At 40.7% G+C, this 15,992-nt stretch overlaps 1 protein-coding gene across 1 annotated transcript; it reads right to left on the bottom strand.

The window, feature by feature from the left end:
- Nucleotides 1-3,525: 3,525 nt before the first annotated feature.
- On the bottom strand, nucleotides 3,526-10,680 carry LOC310692520 (vomeronasal type-2 receptor 26-like; the record flags this gene model as incomplete). Its single annotated transcript, XM_083473464.1, has 5 exons — nucleotides 3,526-4,421; nucleotides 6,227-6,359; nucleotides 7,150-7,371; nucleotides 8,760-9,602; nucleotides 10,519-10,680. The coding sequence occupies 5 exons, from the start codon at nucleotides 10,678-10,680 to the stop codon at nucleotides 3,526-3,528; spliced, it is 2,256 nt and encodes a 751-aa protein (XP_083329590.1).
- Between the last annotated feature and the right edge of the window lie 5,312 nt (nucleotides 10,681-15,992).

The following is a 15,992-nucleotide window of genomic DNA, read 5'->3' as shown; positions in this document are numbered from 1 at the left end:
GTATGACATGAGATGAAGAAGTCAGACAGACTTTGTGAAAGCCATAGAAAAATGTAGAGCAGCATAGAAACTGGTGGACTTTAGATGTGAAAAAGGATTGCTCATACTCAGAAATCACACACTTGAAGTCATTGGACATATGTTTTTTAAATCTATTTATTCCAATGGGTCTAACTGAGTGTGACCCAATGTGGATATCCCCTGTCTTTCTATTATCTAACTATGACATTATTATAACTTGCCCATAATATTATTATTTTTATAGTAAACAAAAAATTCCTTACAGGACATCTTCAATAAACATTAAATTGGGGTGTTGCTTGAAGGATATGGTGTCAAAAAAGGAGAAGAACTGAGAAGAAATACTGCCAATGATGAGGTCACCTTGCTGATAATATTCATGTGGGATCCGGAGGGGATCTCCCATGTTGCAAGTAAAGGGAAGAGCCTTGCAGTCAGTTAGGGGAAGAAACACCAACCGTACGATCAATAGGCACAGCAACAAAATCAGCATTGTAAACATAAGGGTGAATACTTCTTATGTTACAAAATCTACTGATTTGGTCTAATTTTACTGCATAAAGTATCTGCCCATTAAGAGCAAGCGATCACAGTTTCTCTAGATTCTGCCAGTCAATGGTCGTACCTTACAGACTCTAAAATTCTGAGCGGCACTGCTTCTCCAGTCTGTCACCCTGCATTCTGAAAAGCACAGGCCCATTTTATACCTGTTTTCATTATGATTGCTCTTTTTTAGAGTGGTCACTGGAAATACATGCCATATGTGGCAAGGAAGAGGATCACCATAATTTTAAATAATTACAGGGTTCATGGAGAACAGAACAGCTGAAGAAAACACGTTTATTAGGTGTAATCTCATATCTTTTTCCTTATTGGGTCAGCTGGGGAACTTGGGCTTAGTGTGACACTGAGAAAGAAAATGTATACTGAAGCAATCAGTCTGGGGATGAATCCATAAAGAATGGAGGGGAAACTTATAACTCTGCAGGTGGTGTTGGACTCTCATTCCTATTATCCCCAACAAGTTATGGCCAGTGGTAAAGTATGATGGGTGTTTCCATCCAGTAGTATTTGGAGGGCCACAGGTTCCCCATCCCTGACATCAAGGAGATGGGCCTGCTGATCAAAACAGAATAGAGTGGTGCTATTGCTTCCCTTGGACTGGACACTATATTTTTGTTGAGGTTGCCTAGAATTTTTGCTGCCTCATCGCATGTTAAATTTGTAGTCAATGAGACTGCTAGAAACTTGCACATATACATCTGTCAAGCCAGGTGTCCTCAGTCCTATATTTGTGGATCTGATTGTTCCTGCCTAAATGCACTGAATTTTTCATTTCTCCCTACTGAATTTATTTTGTCAATTATGGCCCAGTTCTCCTATCTGTTAAGGTTGTCTTGAAACCTAATTGTATCTTCAGGGGTTTTAGCTACCCATCCCAGTTTGGTGTCATCTACAAATCTCATGAGCAGCCCCTCAATTCCTTCATCCAAGGATATATCATCCAGGTTTAGTATTTTTTCTATTTTTTTTAAAAAAATAATTTTTATTAACAAACCAATCAAATCACATTAGTTCCAAATTACAGAACCAAATTTTAAATTTTTGTTGGGGGTAACCATGCTTCGAGCTCAGAAAGGGATCCAATCATCTCTTTTGCTGCTGCTTTGATGTTTACAGTTCTGTCCAAATAATGTTCACAGTTCTATCCATTCCTCTCTTTGTTGTTTTCCTCATCTCTTCTTGTTGTTATCATATATTTTTCCTTTCTTTGTGACCTCTGTTAGTCTCCACAAGCAAGTTGAAAACAAGCGTTATTATAGTCCTGTGTGGATTTTTCATTCACCCAAGAGTCATATTCAGACAGCAGGCGCCATTTCAGCACTTCCATAGCAAACAATCTTAGCGTCTGCTCATTAATCCTCGCAGGCCTGTCACTCCCTCCTCGATCTTCTCCGGGGGTTCTGCCAGGTCAAACACAGAGTCCAATATGATAAAGCCATGGCTTCCTCCCCCTCTTGATCGTCACTCCTGCAACAAAGCCTGCCTGTCATGGTGTATCTCTTTTTATAACTGTGTCATTCCTTTCATTCCTTTCCAGATCTTCCACAAACCAAGCCTTTGGTTAGTAATTCATTTTCACACAGTTCTTAATCATCCTGCTTATAATCAATCGTTGCAACGGTTCTTCTTGGGGGGGATTGTTAGGTAATCACATAGAGAGAAAAAAGAAAAGTTTTTCCCCCTTTCCATCCCGTTCCGACATACCGACACCTTTGATGTATCTTCTTCTTGATATATTTTCCTGTTGAATCCAGCCCGTCGCTCAACTTCACAGAGGTCACTTCAATTAGCAGTCTAAACTGCCGTTCTTCACTCGAAACATGTGCATTTGCTGCTTTCTAATTGTTTATTTTGAGCTCCTGCAACCAGGTCGCGCGATCAGAGATGGCATCCGGGAGAGCGAAAAACCAACACGAGAGCTGTGCGCCTAGTGCTCTCACCCCCTTCTTCTTTCGAACTCAGGGGCAACCGCAGGTGAAGGCAGTGTTTTCCCCATTCCCTGGGGAAACAAGGGAGGCTACATACTCCCATATTAGCCTCTTAATTACCTCGTGTGAGCCGGAGAGATGGTATTGTCAGCCATCTTCCAATGCGCCCCTAGCAGCCCCCCCTAGTATTTATGTATCTAAAGTAAACTGGGTGCATATAAAATAATCCAGCTGCATTCTGAATTAAGTGGCCTATCATCAAGTAGGCAATTTCAATCCTATTTATTATTTTATTTATTTAGTTAAAAATTTCAAATAAAGTACCAATCACGCATTTGCCAATGGAAGTGACAACCACACAATATCATCTTTACAGTAAGCAGACTAAGGCAATAGCCAACACAAATATAGGTAGGCTGAAATATAGTGACAGGATATTATATAATTTAATAGTTAGCCACTTGTATTGTAGTGGCTGGAGTGTTTGAATGGGCTGTGCAAGGTCAGTACTTCAGTCCCCACTCACCCCCTCATCATCATTCCAGTGTCACCTTGGTCCTCTCACAGTGTCACTGCCTAACCTACCTCACAGGGTTGTTGTGAAAATAAAATGAACAAGGGAAAATAAATATATATGCCACCTTCAGCTCCTTGGAAAAAAGATGGGATATAAATATGATAATAATAGATTTAAGAATGAATGAATAACATAACAATAAAATTCTACATTATTACCTCTCAATTACTGTTCTCACATCTGACAAGAGAGCAGATCCATTTTGGCAGCAGTTCTAAACTGCTTTAAGGCAAGAATCTTTCTTTATGCCATTTTGCAGACACTAAAACAAAGAACTTGCATGATGCTAAACATGTTTTTGTGCATGAAACCCATGTCCAAACACTTAGGCTTCCTGACAAATAAAGACATGTGACTTAGGCTACCTTATTTCCACCAAGCAGCGCATATTTTAAACAAAAGTGCACTGGACAACCATATCCAAGTTTCTAACTGCTACTTATTTCTCCTTGTTAAGTGCTCCTTGTTGTTCAGCTCAGGCCTCAGTAAAATTATATAGCATTTAGGAGCAAAGATACAGCCCAACAATCCAGCACTAGAGGCTAAGATGGAGAAGATCTCCACAGCCACCATGTATTTTCCCTTTGCGCTCAGGTAAGTTGGCACAAAAGAGACCCACACACTGCAAAACACCAACATGCTGAAAGTGATGAACTTGGCTTCATTAAAAGTACTGGGCAATTCCCTAGCAAGAAAAGCCACAACAAAGCTGACAAGAGCCAGGAATCCCAGGTACCCGAGAACAGAATAAAACATAGGGATAGACCCTTCATTACATTCAACCACGATCTCTTTAGCCAAAGTGTTCATGTCCAAATGTGGGAATGGAGGAGCAGTAAGGAGCCACACAGTACAAAGAGCTCCTTGAATGAGGGAACAGGAGAAAACAATAGAAGCTGCCAGTCTTTTCCCCACCCAGTTCCTCATCCTGGATCCTGGTCGTGTGGCCATGAATGCCAAAATCACAGTGATGGTTTTTGCCAACACGGAAGAAACAGCCACAGTGAAGATGATGCCAAAAGCTGTTTGTCTTAGGAGACAGGTCACTGTCTGAGGTCTTCCAAAGAACAGCAAAGAGCAGAGGAAGCAAAGCAGGAGGGCGATGAGCAGAGTAAACGTGAGACCACGATTGTTGGCTTTGACAATGGGAGTTTTCTGGTATTTAATGAATATTTTTAGCATCAAAGCTGTGGTCACAGAAAATGCAAATGTCATAAAAGCTAAAGTGATACTCAACATTTCATCATAAGACAGAAAGTTTAAACTCTTTGGTAGACATCCATCTTGGTCTCCATTTGGATACTCATCTTCTGGGCATTTTATACAATTGTCTATTTCAGGGAAAGAATAAAAAAGATATAACAACACCTCAATCAAGGAAACGTGTACAAAATGGCCTCTCTGGACACTCAGTAATCCTGGCAAAGGAACACTCAGAATCACCTAGCTCATTACAATGTGAGTTTGTGCTCCTGTTGCCACTGGGAACCCTTCACCTCCTCCCCAGAATCAGTGGGTATGGTCAGTGGAAGCTCTGAAGTGGCTCACAAGTTGGCTTCTCAGCTACCACAATACAGAATGAGCAGCTGTGGGTGCCCTTTAGTGACTCATTACTGTAGGAGGCTTCCTACCTCCTCTCAGGAGTTATAGGATGCAAATTCAAGTTGAAGCACAGTTAGTCCACCCCAGCCCAGGCAGAAAGCCAGAGGAGGCTGCCTGGCTTTTTGGCAAATGGGCCACATGAAAGCCACCATAAATAGTTCTGGATATGTGAACAGACACTGGACGCTAGATTCAAGCAAGGGGTCCACTGCTCACAGCATGGGAACCACTGCTACAATATGGTGAGGCATCTAATCATAAGCCTGCATTTTATTAATGTTTGATCAGGGCTTGTATATTAAAGAGGGCTTAGATTTTCAAAAGTTTCATGCCAGGCACAAGACCTGCTGCTTAGAGAACCTTGACAGTGTTTTCCTCTTAGACAAGGGGCCCCCTTGATTGATAGCAGAAAACAATTCTCAAAGTCGTAAAAGCTGAAATTACAGGCTGAGAACAGGACACTGACCCTACATGTTACAGAAGATAAAAAAGGCAGAGATGAACATAATTAGGAATGAGTAAATAGTAAAATAATACCAATGTGCCTCCCAGTAAAATGAGCCAGATCTTCTTTCTAAGGTTAAAAGGCCAAGACCAAATGGAGAAGCATCTAGCTGGCAGAAAGAGAGCATTTTTGGGAGAGCATTTTTGGGAAGTCTTTTAAAGCTGTTTCTTTCTTAAACTGAGAAAGTTAGAGGGCAATAAATGTTGGGAAGAGCTAAGGGGAAAGCAGCTGGCTGAAGGGGGGGATGTAAACTGAAGAGGCTTCTTCTGAAACTGTTTTAAACTGAGTTCCTTTTTCTACTTTACAAAGGCCTTATTCTTTTTAAGAGGCTACCTGTGTTGTGTATTAAGTGTATTGGCATAGATGTAATTATGCAAAGGATTTAAGAAATGCTAGATTCTTATTTATCCTGGAATTAAGTCAGCCACCAGCCTAGCCCCCCTGCCAGATAGGAAGACGCCATCCAAGCAGTCCTGATATATAGCTGTCAGACATTTGTTTAGAAACCTTCAAATGAAGGAGATCTTTCAATGTTGATGTGAAACTCAAGATCCTTGACATATGTTTAAGATAAAAATTTAAGATTAACCATTTGTTTTAGAAGGCAATAGGGCAAGGAGGGCAAGAGGTGAGCTGGTAATTAAGATTCCTTGTTGAGACACATGTAAGATATATTACTACTTATTTGTCATTTATAGATGTAACAATATATAGCTCTTTGTGTTCCATATAAGGACAGGAGGATATGGGTGTATCTTTTAGGATTGGTTATAGCAATCAGCCAATAGGAAATTCAACCAGGCTGATTGGACAGAGGCAGCCAAAGGAGGAGCAAGGGGCCTGGGCTGAGGGAATATAAGTGCTGGCCATAATGGCAGGAGGCCAGGCCAGAGCTTGGTAACCATATACCACTGTGCCTCTCATTTATTTGTCTGACAAATAAATTATTATTTTAATTTCTCTGTTGCTGCGTTGAATATTTCATTCCAGCTAAGCGTTAACCACAAGCAGGGTGCTACAATGGTAGACACCTACCTTTTTTATTAGAAATCCTCCCTTCCGGACATGGGTCACAATCGTAGCAACAGAATGGCTCCCCTTCCTTCTTTTTGCTAACATAGCCTGGATGGCACTTGTCATTACACACTGAAGAGGGGGCCTTCTGTCCATAAACAGAAAGGAGGAAAACATACTTAGTGCATGCTTATCTCAACGAATGATTCACACAGAAAACAATTTCATCAGAGAGATAATTTTGTATGCAGTACATGTTGATCCTTTCTGGGAGCTATATGAATTACTCCCAAAATTGACTTTTGTTAGAAATGCTTTTTGCCTTAGTTCTGTACTAGTTGAAAGCCAGATTGGTTTTGGGGACAGTACATCTGTATGATGGGTGGCAATTTGTTTTGATACCTTATACAGTTCTGTTAGTGAACAGCTTCATTTACTGGTGTTACAGTACATTTTTGGTAGAGCAGAAGGAGTGATTTGTTATAGCAGTTTGGTGAAGTGATTGGGTGGATGGTGAGTTTATGGATGTACAAGATGAATGAGCCTGGAAGTTGACTTTGAACTCAATAAAAGACATAGCCTATCCATTTATGGTCTCTATTTCACATAGGTTTCGCAATACCTGCTTTCTTTGATGCATCTCTAGATCTCTTTGTGGAGCAATAATGGAATGCATACTGCTAGTGAAATACATAGTTTTGTCTCACTGAATTTATTCTTTCATTTCATGAAAAAGAAACATTCAGCAAAATGAGGGTTTTAAAAAAAACAAGGGGTTGTTTTCTTTTTTTGCTTACAGTATATTTGTTTATGCTCAGATATTCATTTTTTAAAAATGGATATATGAAAGTACAATGAGATGTGTGATAACTGGATGAGTAGTGAATATTGTACTCAACATTAATATTTTGTACTTAGAAGTAAAATTCAGACTCTACCTGGTTAAACATGCTATGCCATGTGATCATCTCATCATGAACGGTCAGCCCTCTGCCTGCCCATGGATCCAGCCTTCCTACTTTCACCCTTGAGAAAGATCTATTTGGGAAAGTTACCCAGTTTATAATATCAAATCCACTTTCTAGTTCACCTTTCTCATCCAGTGACACTTGGTCCCCAGCACTGTTGTTGAAAGAGATTCTCCTCAAGAAAGGATGGAGCTACAATCAAAGAAGTAAAAGCAGCTTTAAAAAGTTATAGAATGGGAAACAATATAAATATTTTTGTTCTGCATCCAACTTTCTTTATTATCCATAGAATATAGAATATTGATAACCTGTCTCACCAGGACCTACAAGGCAACTGAACTGTAAAATAAAGAAGACTACTTAAGACATAATTACACAATAAAAACCGTAACAAAAGAAATCAATCCAGAACAGAAGTAGCAATAAAATAAGAGTTATCAATGACTATAACTAATTTGCATTTTCTTAAGTTGTACTCTAAAACTCATCAGCAACAGGTCCACATCAAAAAGGACTTCACCAAGACAACTTAGAAGGCCCTGCTTTATCCTCCCACTGCATTTCAGATTGGGGGAGGGTATGGATCCAGTAGTTACAATGATGATCTGAATTAATAGGTAGTAGATGATCACTGAGATAATCTTGGCCCAAACAATACAAGCTGCTAAATGAACTGGGTCCTAAAAACCATCTGGTTACCAAGGCTCTAAGGGCCCAAGATGCAGCCACATTGCTGAAGTTAATCAGGCCTGAGTTTAGTTGGAGTGTAAACCTATTTAATGAGAGTTTCCATTTGTTCCATAAGGGAAGAAAGGCAAGATAAAAATGAACTAACTAATTAAATAAATAAATAAATAAATTTGAGCACTCAGTATATGTGTGTAACTCTAATCACTCGTTTCTTCCATATTCAAATCTGTTGTCAATTTGAGACATTGCATTTTTTCAAGCACATGTGCTATTCTATAGCATTGAGGATGAAGACATATTCCCTTCCTTCCTTCCTTCCTTTTTTTTTTTTTTTTTGGCAAGCTACTAGCAGAAAGGAGATTTCTCACTTCTCTAATATTTCAGAACAGATGTTTATTTGCTCATTTTCAAACAATCTCTCTTGCCTGTTTTCACTCATCTAGATCTGGTACAGACATAATGCTTGATGTTGGCAATCCATAAATTCCAGAGGCAAGTATTTAATTGGGCTTTCCCTCCCTCCTGCTCCTGCATTATTTATAGAACACAAAAATCTCCTTCTCTTCCATTCATTGCCTTTAGTCAGGACTTACTATCCCAACTGACTGAGAAGAAGGTGAATGTATCCTGTGCTATATGTATTTCATGAAAAAAGAAACTGAGAAATTTCACTTGCAATATTATGGGTTGTATCCAATGTTTATCCAACACAGAGTAGATCCATGGAAATTAATAGGACTAACTTAAGTCCACTTATTTCAATCGATCTTTTCTGAGTTGAACTTAGTTGGGTACAACCCTATAAGGCATGTTGTCAGATTAGTTGAACATAATAGTATTCTGCATTTTCTAATCATATCTGTAGAGTTGCCTTGGCAATGAGTTAGTACCTGCCACGGCCGCACATTTGGAAGTATTGCCACAGCTCTGTGCTTGGAGTTCAGTGAGTACATGGCATGCAAAGCATGTGCTATGACATAGGCAGCATTGTATACACTGTAGCTTTGGGGGGTCATGCTCATTTCAAAAACTGGTGTAGCAAGGCTCTCCAACCTTTCCTTCCCAGTGCAGGCTCCATCCTTCTCTCCAGCCACAGGGGAATCTAACAATACACAGTGAAATGCTTGTTCCCAGAAGTCTCTTATGAAATTGTCCCCACTGCATGGTTTAAAGATGTGAAGGAAATTGTGAAATTCCCAGACCTCAGTAGAGTGCACTGCAAAGGACAAAGCTCCTTGGAAGAGTGTTATATTCCAGTCCCTTTGATACTGTAATGCTGGGAAGTCCCATGCAGCGGTCATAATCCACACTCTGCCTAGAGATGCCCCAGTCATATCTTCGCTTTCTACTTGGTACAGCAAGAATATTAAACCCACCATAGACAATGTTTCTGCATATACAATAACTGCCTTTGCTTTCCTGTCTTTGTCAAGGCTGGTCTTCTCCCATGCCTCTTGGTAGCCATCGAGTAATTCAGAGACATCTGTCAATGGTGGCATTCTGTCTGTGAAAGCCAAGCAGATGCCATTATGGGAAAGCTTTGGCATCAAGGTCTGCACAAAATCCTCTCCTTTATCATCAGCCAGTGTGATAACCCCAGCCCACGTCCACTGGAAATGCAAAAGTAGTTGGATAATTCCAGCGTACTGATTTTCTTCATTGGGGACCACTCGGTATATGAAAGGGTACTGGATTTTAGCATCCAGAGAAGAACCAAATAAATAATAAGAGACCTGAGAATATACACAGATAAAAGTATATTAGTGATTGTGTGCTTTCAGATATAGTGTGGACACATTTTAACTCTATTTTTCTGCTGTTAACCTCAGAATGAAGGCTCAAGAGGCCTAACTGTGGTGAAAGATTATAATTCGTTAACTTGAGGGTATGCAGCAGTACCATAAACTGTCAAAGAAACGACATGTGGGAACTTATGGGGAAAGAAAGACAAATATTCTCTTTCACCCACCCTAGGAAAAAGTGTCCTGGCTTGGTGTTCATCATAATTAAATTGAGTGATATGGTCCTGTGAATGCCAGTGAGTGTGTGGTTGATAATTTGTGCATGTCACTCCTGCTATCTGCCATTCCACTGGGCAAACACTTAAGGTCTCAAGAGCATCAGACCAAACCAACCACCTCCCCATGCTGGCAGCTGGAGAAATGCGATAAAAATTGCCTTGCCCAGGAGTAGCTCAGTATGCTTACCTAGGCTTACTTTCATCCTGCCCACACGTAATACCGATTGTGAGATCAGAAGCCATTTAGCTAAATCATAAACACTCAGCTCCAAATATTCCAATTGCAAGGCAATGTGGAATTAGCAAAAAAGAAAGATAAAGGGGGGAGAGACTCAGAAGCCAAGTAAGGAGTACCCATAAATGTTAGACAGTGACTGACTAATCCCACAGTACTCAGGGTGGGCGGGCAGCATGTTGTGCTGAACACAGAGGTTTCTGGGATGGGTCCAGCCCTTAGAAAGTGCCAACCCAACACTGGGCTCCATGAATTCTCACTGTCACCCTCTATTTTGGAGGAAGTCCCTTAAGACTTTCTACTCCATTGAATACGGCAGATTCCCCCCCCCCCCAATTATATGGACAAGGGCAGCATTTTTGTAAAATTGCAGTGCCTTACATGCATATCCTACCTGAGGAATCTTGTACACATTTAAGAATGTGGCCATGTATTGAGAGACTTCAGAGTCAAGTCCCCCAATGGCAGCTATCAGATTATTCTGTGTGTCACACTTATAGTTAGGGACAATCTCTTTCAGGCTAAAGAGAAGATTCAGAGTAGTCTGATACGTCATCTTGGCATTGAAGTAGCTGTCATAGATGTGAAATCCCAATGAAACATTTGGTAAGATCCTGGGATTCTCATTTATCTCCTTCAGTGCAAATACTAAGGACAGTACATGCTGGAAGTTTTTTGTCACTACACTGCAATGAAAATATATACCACATTAAACCAATATTTTAGACCTCATGAATAACTGTTCTTGCAAAGACATCTGTTTTGGGGTCTGACATCCTTTTCATCAGTACTGCCATATGTATCTTCCAAAGCAATGTGTACATGACTTCAAACTACAAATAACTGAAACAAAAATAGATGGGCTCGCTTTAAGAGGATGGCTCTTTTATGCCTGTGAGCTGATTGCCTTCTTATTAATTTAAGTAAACTTTTTGAATTTGAAAAGAGAGAGGGAGATGGGTTGAGACTGTTCTTAAACATTTTATACTAATCATATTTCTGGAGCTCTGTTGATAATAAAGCAAGCAAGGGAGAATTTTGTATCCAAACAAACTTCAATTGATTCTGCATTCAACCGATATTGTTATAGACCCCATTGTGCCTCAGTGGCATATTGAATTTCAGGACTGCCCATAATTTGCCAGGCTACAATATAGTGGTAGATAGATAGTTATGTTATAAATTTCATCATCCTGACCAGCACCTTCTCAAAGCACTGCCGAAAACATTCAGTCATGAAATCAAGATTCTAAATGCTCTCCCACCAGCTGTGGATATTTATAATTAAATCACAATGTGTTTATTTTAAAATAGAGAATGCAATTCATAGTGAAAGGGGTGATTGAAGGAAGGACTTATGAAAAATACCAGAAATTGAGATTGTACAACAAAAGTACAATAATGCTGCATTATTTGCCACCCGGCTACCAGCAAAAAATGGGATAAAGAAGAAACTACAGTGATTGGCAGGGGAAAGCAGAAAGATGATGAATGCATTACAAAAGATAGAGAATAACTGAAGATAAAATTCAATGGATATTATGTAAACCTCAAATAACTGTTGGGCAGCAGAAATTGATAGACCTGACAAGCTGTGGCAGACTTTGGCTCTCAAATTTCAGCAGCACACTGTACAATGCTGAAATTCCTGTCCCCTCCTGCTGCCTCCACTCATGTTCCATTCTACAGTACTATTTTGGTGCGCCCTGAAGTGCTGTGCCCAGTGTTTCGACACTGGTCATACCACTCTGAAAATGCCTCTTTGACAAGCGTATATGGCTTCCCTAGATAAGACCCTCTGCTTTTGCCATGAGACCTTATCTGCAGTTTTGCCTTCATGGGATGTGTCTTTGGACTCTGGATGTTGTATATTTTGCTGTATGAATATGGATGGATGTGTGTGAGGAGTGGGTGTGTAGAAACATCTTGACATTTGCATGACTGGAAGGTAGCCTACTCTACAGAGCCAAGAATAATTTATACTGTTCCACCCAATTTTAGCTCTGGCAAAGTCCCTTTGGCCCTACCCATCACTGGAATACAGCCCCTGGGAAGATGTTTCATAAGGGAACATGGCACCTGAGCTGATATTTTTTACCCACTCCATATCAATGGGAGTAGTATAAACTGTATGTTAGTATTTTATGAGAGACAGGAAGTTCCTTACACAGGATCCTGAATAAGCATTGTATTGGGGTGTTGATTGAATTCTATGGTGCCAAAAAATATGAAAAACTGTGAAGAAATACCACCAATGATAATGTCACCTGGATGATAATACTCATGTGGGATCTGGAAGGGATCACTCCTCCTGCAAATAATTGGGTGCGTCCTGCACTCAGTCAGAGGGTGAAACACCAACCGCAAAATCAGTAGCCACAGCAACAAAAACAGCATTGCAAACATAACCGAGAATCCTTTTACCCCCCTTGAGCAAAATCCTAATATCAGTTGTCTCCTGACACTGTTGGTCAACAGTGATACTTTCTCTAAAACTTTCAGCTGCCTTTCATGTTCACAGTCTGTCCTCAAGAGCTCTGAAAGGAACAAGCATATTTTACAGTATATGTATTTTCATCTTGATTCTGCAAGTAGTCACTGAAAATCCATGTTGCTTTGGGCAAGAAAGCAGATAACCATAATTTGAGATAATTGCAAGGTTCACAGCTGCATCCCCAAGGCATTCTGCTCATGGGCAGCAGAATAGCTGAAGAAAACTTGTTTACTGGGTGGTGTCTCATATCTGTTTCCCTATTGAATCAAGAGCAGGGAAAATCATCCAGAATAGACAAGATTTGGAATGAAGCAGTGATAAGGAACCTGTGGCCCTTACATATGTTATGGAACCCCAAATTCTATCAACCCCAGCCACAGGGCCAGCCAACCTATCAAACAAGGGGAGGCAACTGCCTCAGGCATCAGGATCAATAGGGAGAACAGATCCCATACACTACTATCCCTAGTACTTCAAGACTACCACAAAAGTGCCTGGCTTAAAACTGTCTACCAAAAACGCCACTCTTGTGGCCTATCCACACAACACCTATTCACTATGGGCCTTACCAAAGCAAACAGTCTAATTTGTCAATAATAATAATAATAATAATAATAATAATAATAATTGATTTATACCTGCCCATCTGGCTGGGCTTCCCCAGCCACTCTGGGCGGCTTCCAAAAGAATATTAAAATACTGTGATACATCAAACATTAAAAGCTTCCCTAAACAGGGCTGCCTTCAGATGTCTTCTAAAAGTCTGGTATTTGTTGTTCTCTTTGACATCTGTTGGGAGGGCGTTCCACAGGGAGGGCGCCACTACCAAGAAGGCCCTCTGCCTGGTTCCCTGTAACTTAGCTTCTCACAGTGAGGGAACCGCCAGAAGGCCCTCGGTGCAATGTCTAAAAGATATCGAGCATCAGAACAATCTGGACACTATAAGGAAATTCTGCTCATGGTATGATCATTTTCCATCTTCCCATTTTTATTCTCTGGCTCCATACCTGAACAAACTAGCTATCCCAAAATACAGACGTGCTTTCACACTCACAAGACTGAACCTTTTGCCATCTGCTTTACTTTAGGGCCGATTCCAAAAGATCCCGCATGAGAAACGCCTTTGCTCCTGTGGAGACGGTAGCACCAAAACAGCGGCACACATCCTCCTGTCTTGCACTCTCTACAAAGACCTGAGGAACAAATCACCCCACTCGTACTGACCACCCCACTCGTACTGACCATCCCAGGGTGCACAACCACTGCCACAGTGTCCTTTCTCCTGTCAGACCAAAAGGAGCAGATAACAGCAAAGGTTGCTAGGTTCTTAGCAGGGGCAATCAGAATAAGGGCCACTATCTGACTGTTGATTCAGGATCCTAAACTGTGTTTTTATACTAATTTTCATTTTTTCTGTGTATATTGTAATGTTTTATTGTTGCTATTGTTGCTAATGCAATAAAGTTTCTATCATGGAACTGCCTCAGGCATCAGGATCCAAAGGGAGAACAGAGCTTTATTCCTCCATTGTTCCTGATGTAGATCTTCACCCCTTCCTTCTTGTCAGAGAGGGAACACCATGTTGTGGTATTCCTCAGGTGCCGAAATGTCTTGGCCTGGCCTTGCTCAGCCACTATAGGCAATGGTCAGGGCTTATGAGAGATGTAGTCCAATAGACCAGAGATTCCCTATCCCGGTAACTGGTCAGCTCATGCTTGGAACAGAAATGCTAGAATCATTAATGCATTTCCTCTGCTCTCATGCAAAGCATTGCAATTGTGTACATGTATATATTGTTCACTGCCTAGATATTTTATATAAGTGGGTCCAGTTGCTTATTGGATTATGGTCCATGCAATGTTAACAGAAGTCATGGAAATGTAAGCAAAGAAGTTGAGTGTAAACAGCCTGTTATAAGGCACAGAGGCTTTGAAACACCGTTTAACTTTTCTTGATGGCCTATCTTCTTAATTATTTTAATCTTTTTACATTTCTAGTTGTCTCCCTCACAATTTTTGTTCCTATCTTGATAGCCACCAACTTGCATAGCTTTAAAAGAGGAATAGACAAATTTAAATATATGGCTATGAATGGCTTCTAACTTTAAGGGCTATGATTTACCACCATTTATATGTTTCTCAAGGCAGTAGCTTGATGTTGTAATTGGGGATAATGCTGTTGCACTCAGTTCCTGTATGTGTGCTTCCCACAAGCATTTGGTGTTGCTGGACTAGATGGGTTATTGGCCCAATCCCCATAGGTTGCACCCATGAGGAGTTGCAGATATCATTTCAGAAATCAACATTTTTTGTACTGCAGCCAAGAATTCAGTAAACATGTCTAGCTTGTTGGTCTTGCAGTAACATGATCAGCTTTGGTGTTGGACATCTGGGTTCAATTCCCAGAAAATTTTATGGAAATGGGGTTATAGATTAAAAGATGATACCAAGCTTGCAAGCAAAAGATACCAGCTTCAGTCCTCTGTACCGCTGCAAAGGATAGTAAAGATTCCTGGTTGTGAGGCTGAGGAGTCTCTTCCAATCAGTGGATACAATCAATGGATACAAACCAATTCTTCTGATTCAAATGGATTTTTATATGTATTAAAAATCACTTTTACCTCACTGTTTAGCCAAAATGGATTGCAGAGCACTTTACAAAAATCAGTAGTGAAATGGTTGTAGTCTTCAAGCTTATAATCTTAATGGACATGACACACGAAGCAAGAAGATGTGAGGTATGATGAATAAATCAAACTCAGGCACTATTTCTTAATAATTTAAGTTGTCATTGAACCATTCATTGGACCAATGAAACAAAGAACTGGCATCACACAAAGGTAAGGTAAAGGTAAAGGTAAAGGTACCCCTGCCCGTACGGGCCAGTCGTGTCCGACTCTAGGGTTGCGTGCTCATCTCGCTCTAGAGGCCGTGAGCTGGTGCCGTCCGAAGACACTTCCGGGTCCCGTGGCCAGCATGACGAAGCTGCAGCTGGCAAGCCAGCACCAGCACAGCACACGGAAACGCCATTTACCTTCCCGCTATAAAGCGATACCTATTTATCTACTTGCACTTAAGAGTGCTTTCGAACTGCTAGGTGGGCAGGAGCTGGGACCGAACGATGGGAGCTCACCCCGCCGCGGGGATTTGAACAGCCAACCATACGATCGGCAAGTCCTAGGCACTGAGGTTTTACCCACAGTGCCACCCGCGTCCCACCTCACACAAAGGTAGTCTGCCAATATTATACATGAGGCCATCTCTGACTATTTGAAGCAAATGTATGCTCATCTCTTTTTCACCATTTTATTTCCAACAATCAAATGACATCATAAAGGCAACAACAGTGAAGAACACTATCTAAGTTTTGAATCC

Source organism: Podarcis liolepis (assembly GCF_965112155.1).
Source record: "Podarcis liolepis genome assembly, chromosome: 13".
In the NCBI taxonomy this organism is placed as follows: domain Eukaryota; kingdom Metazoa; phylum Chordata; class Lepidosauria; order Squamata; family Lacertidae; genus Podarcis; species Podarcis liolepis.
The sequence above is the reverse complement of the archived record's forward strand: the minus strand, read 5'-3'. Positions and strand labels throughout refer to the sequence as shown.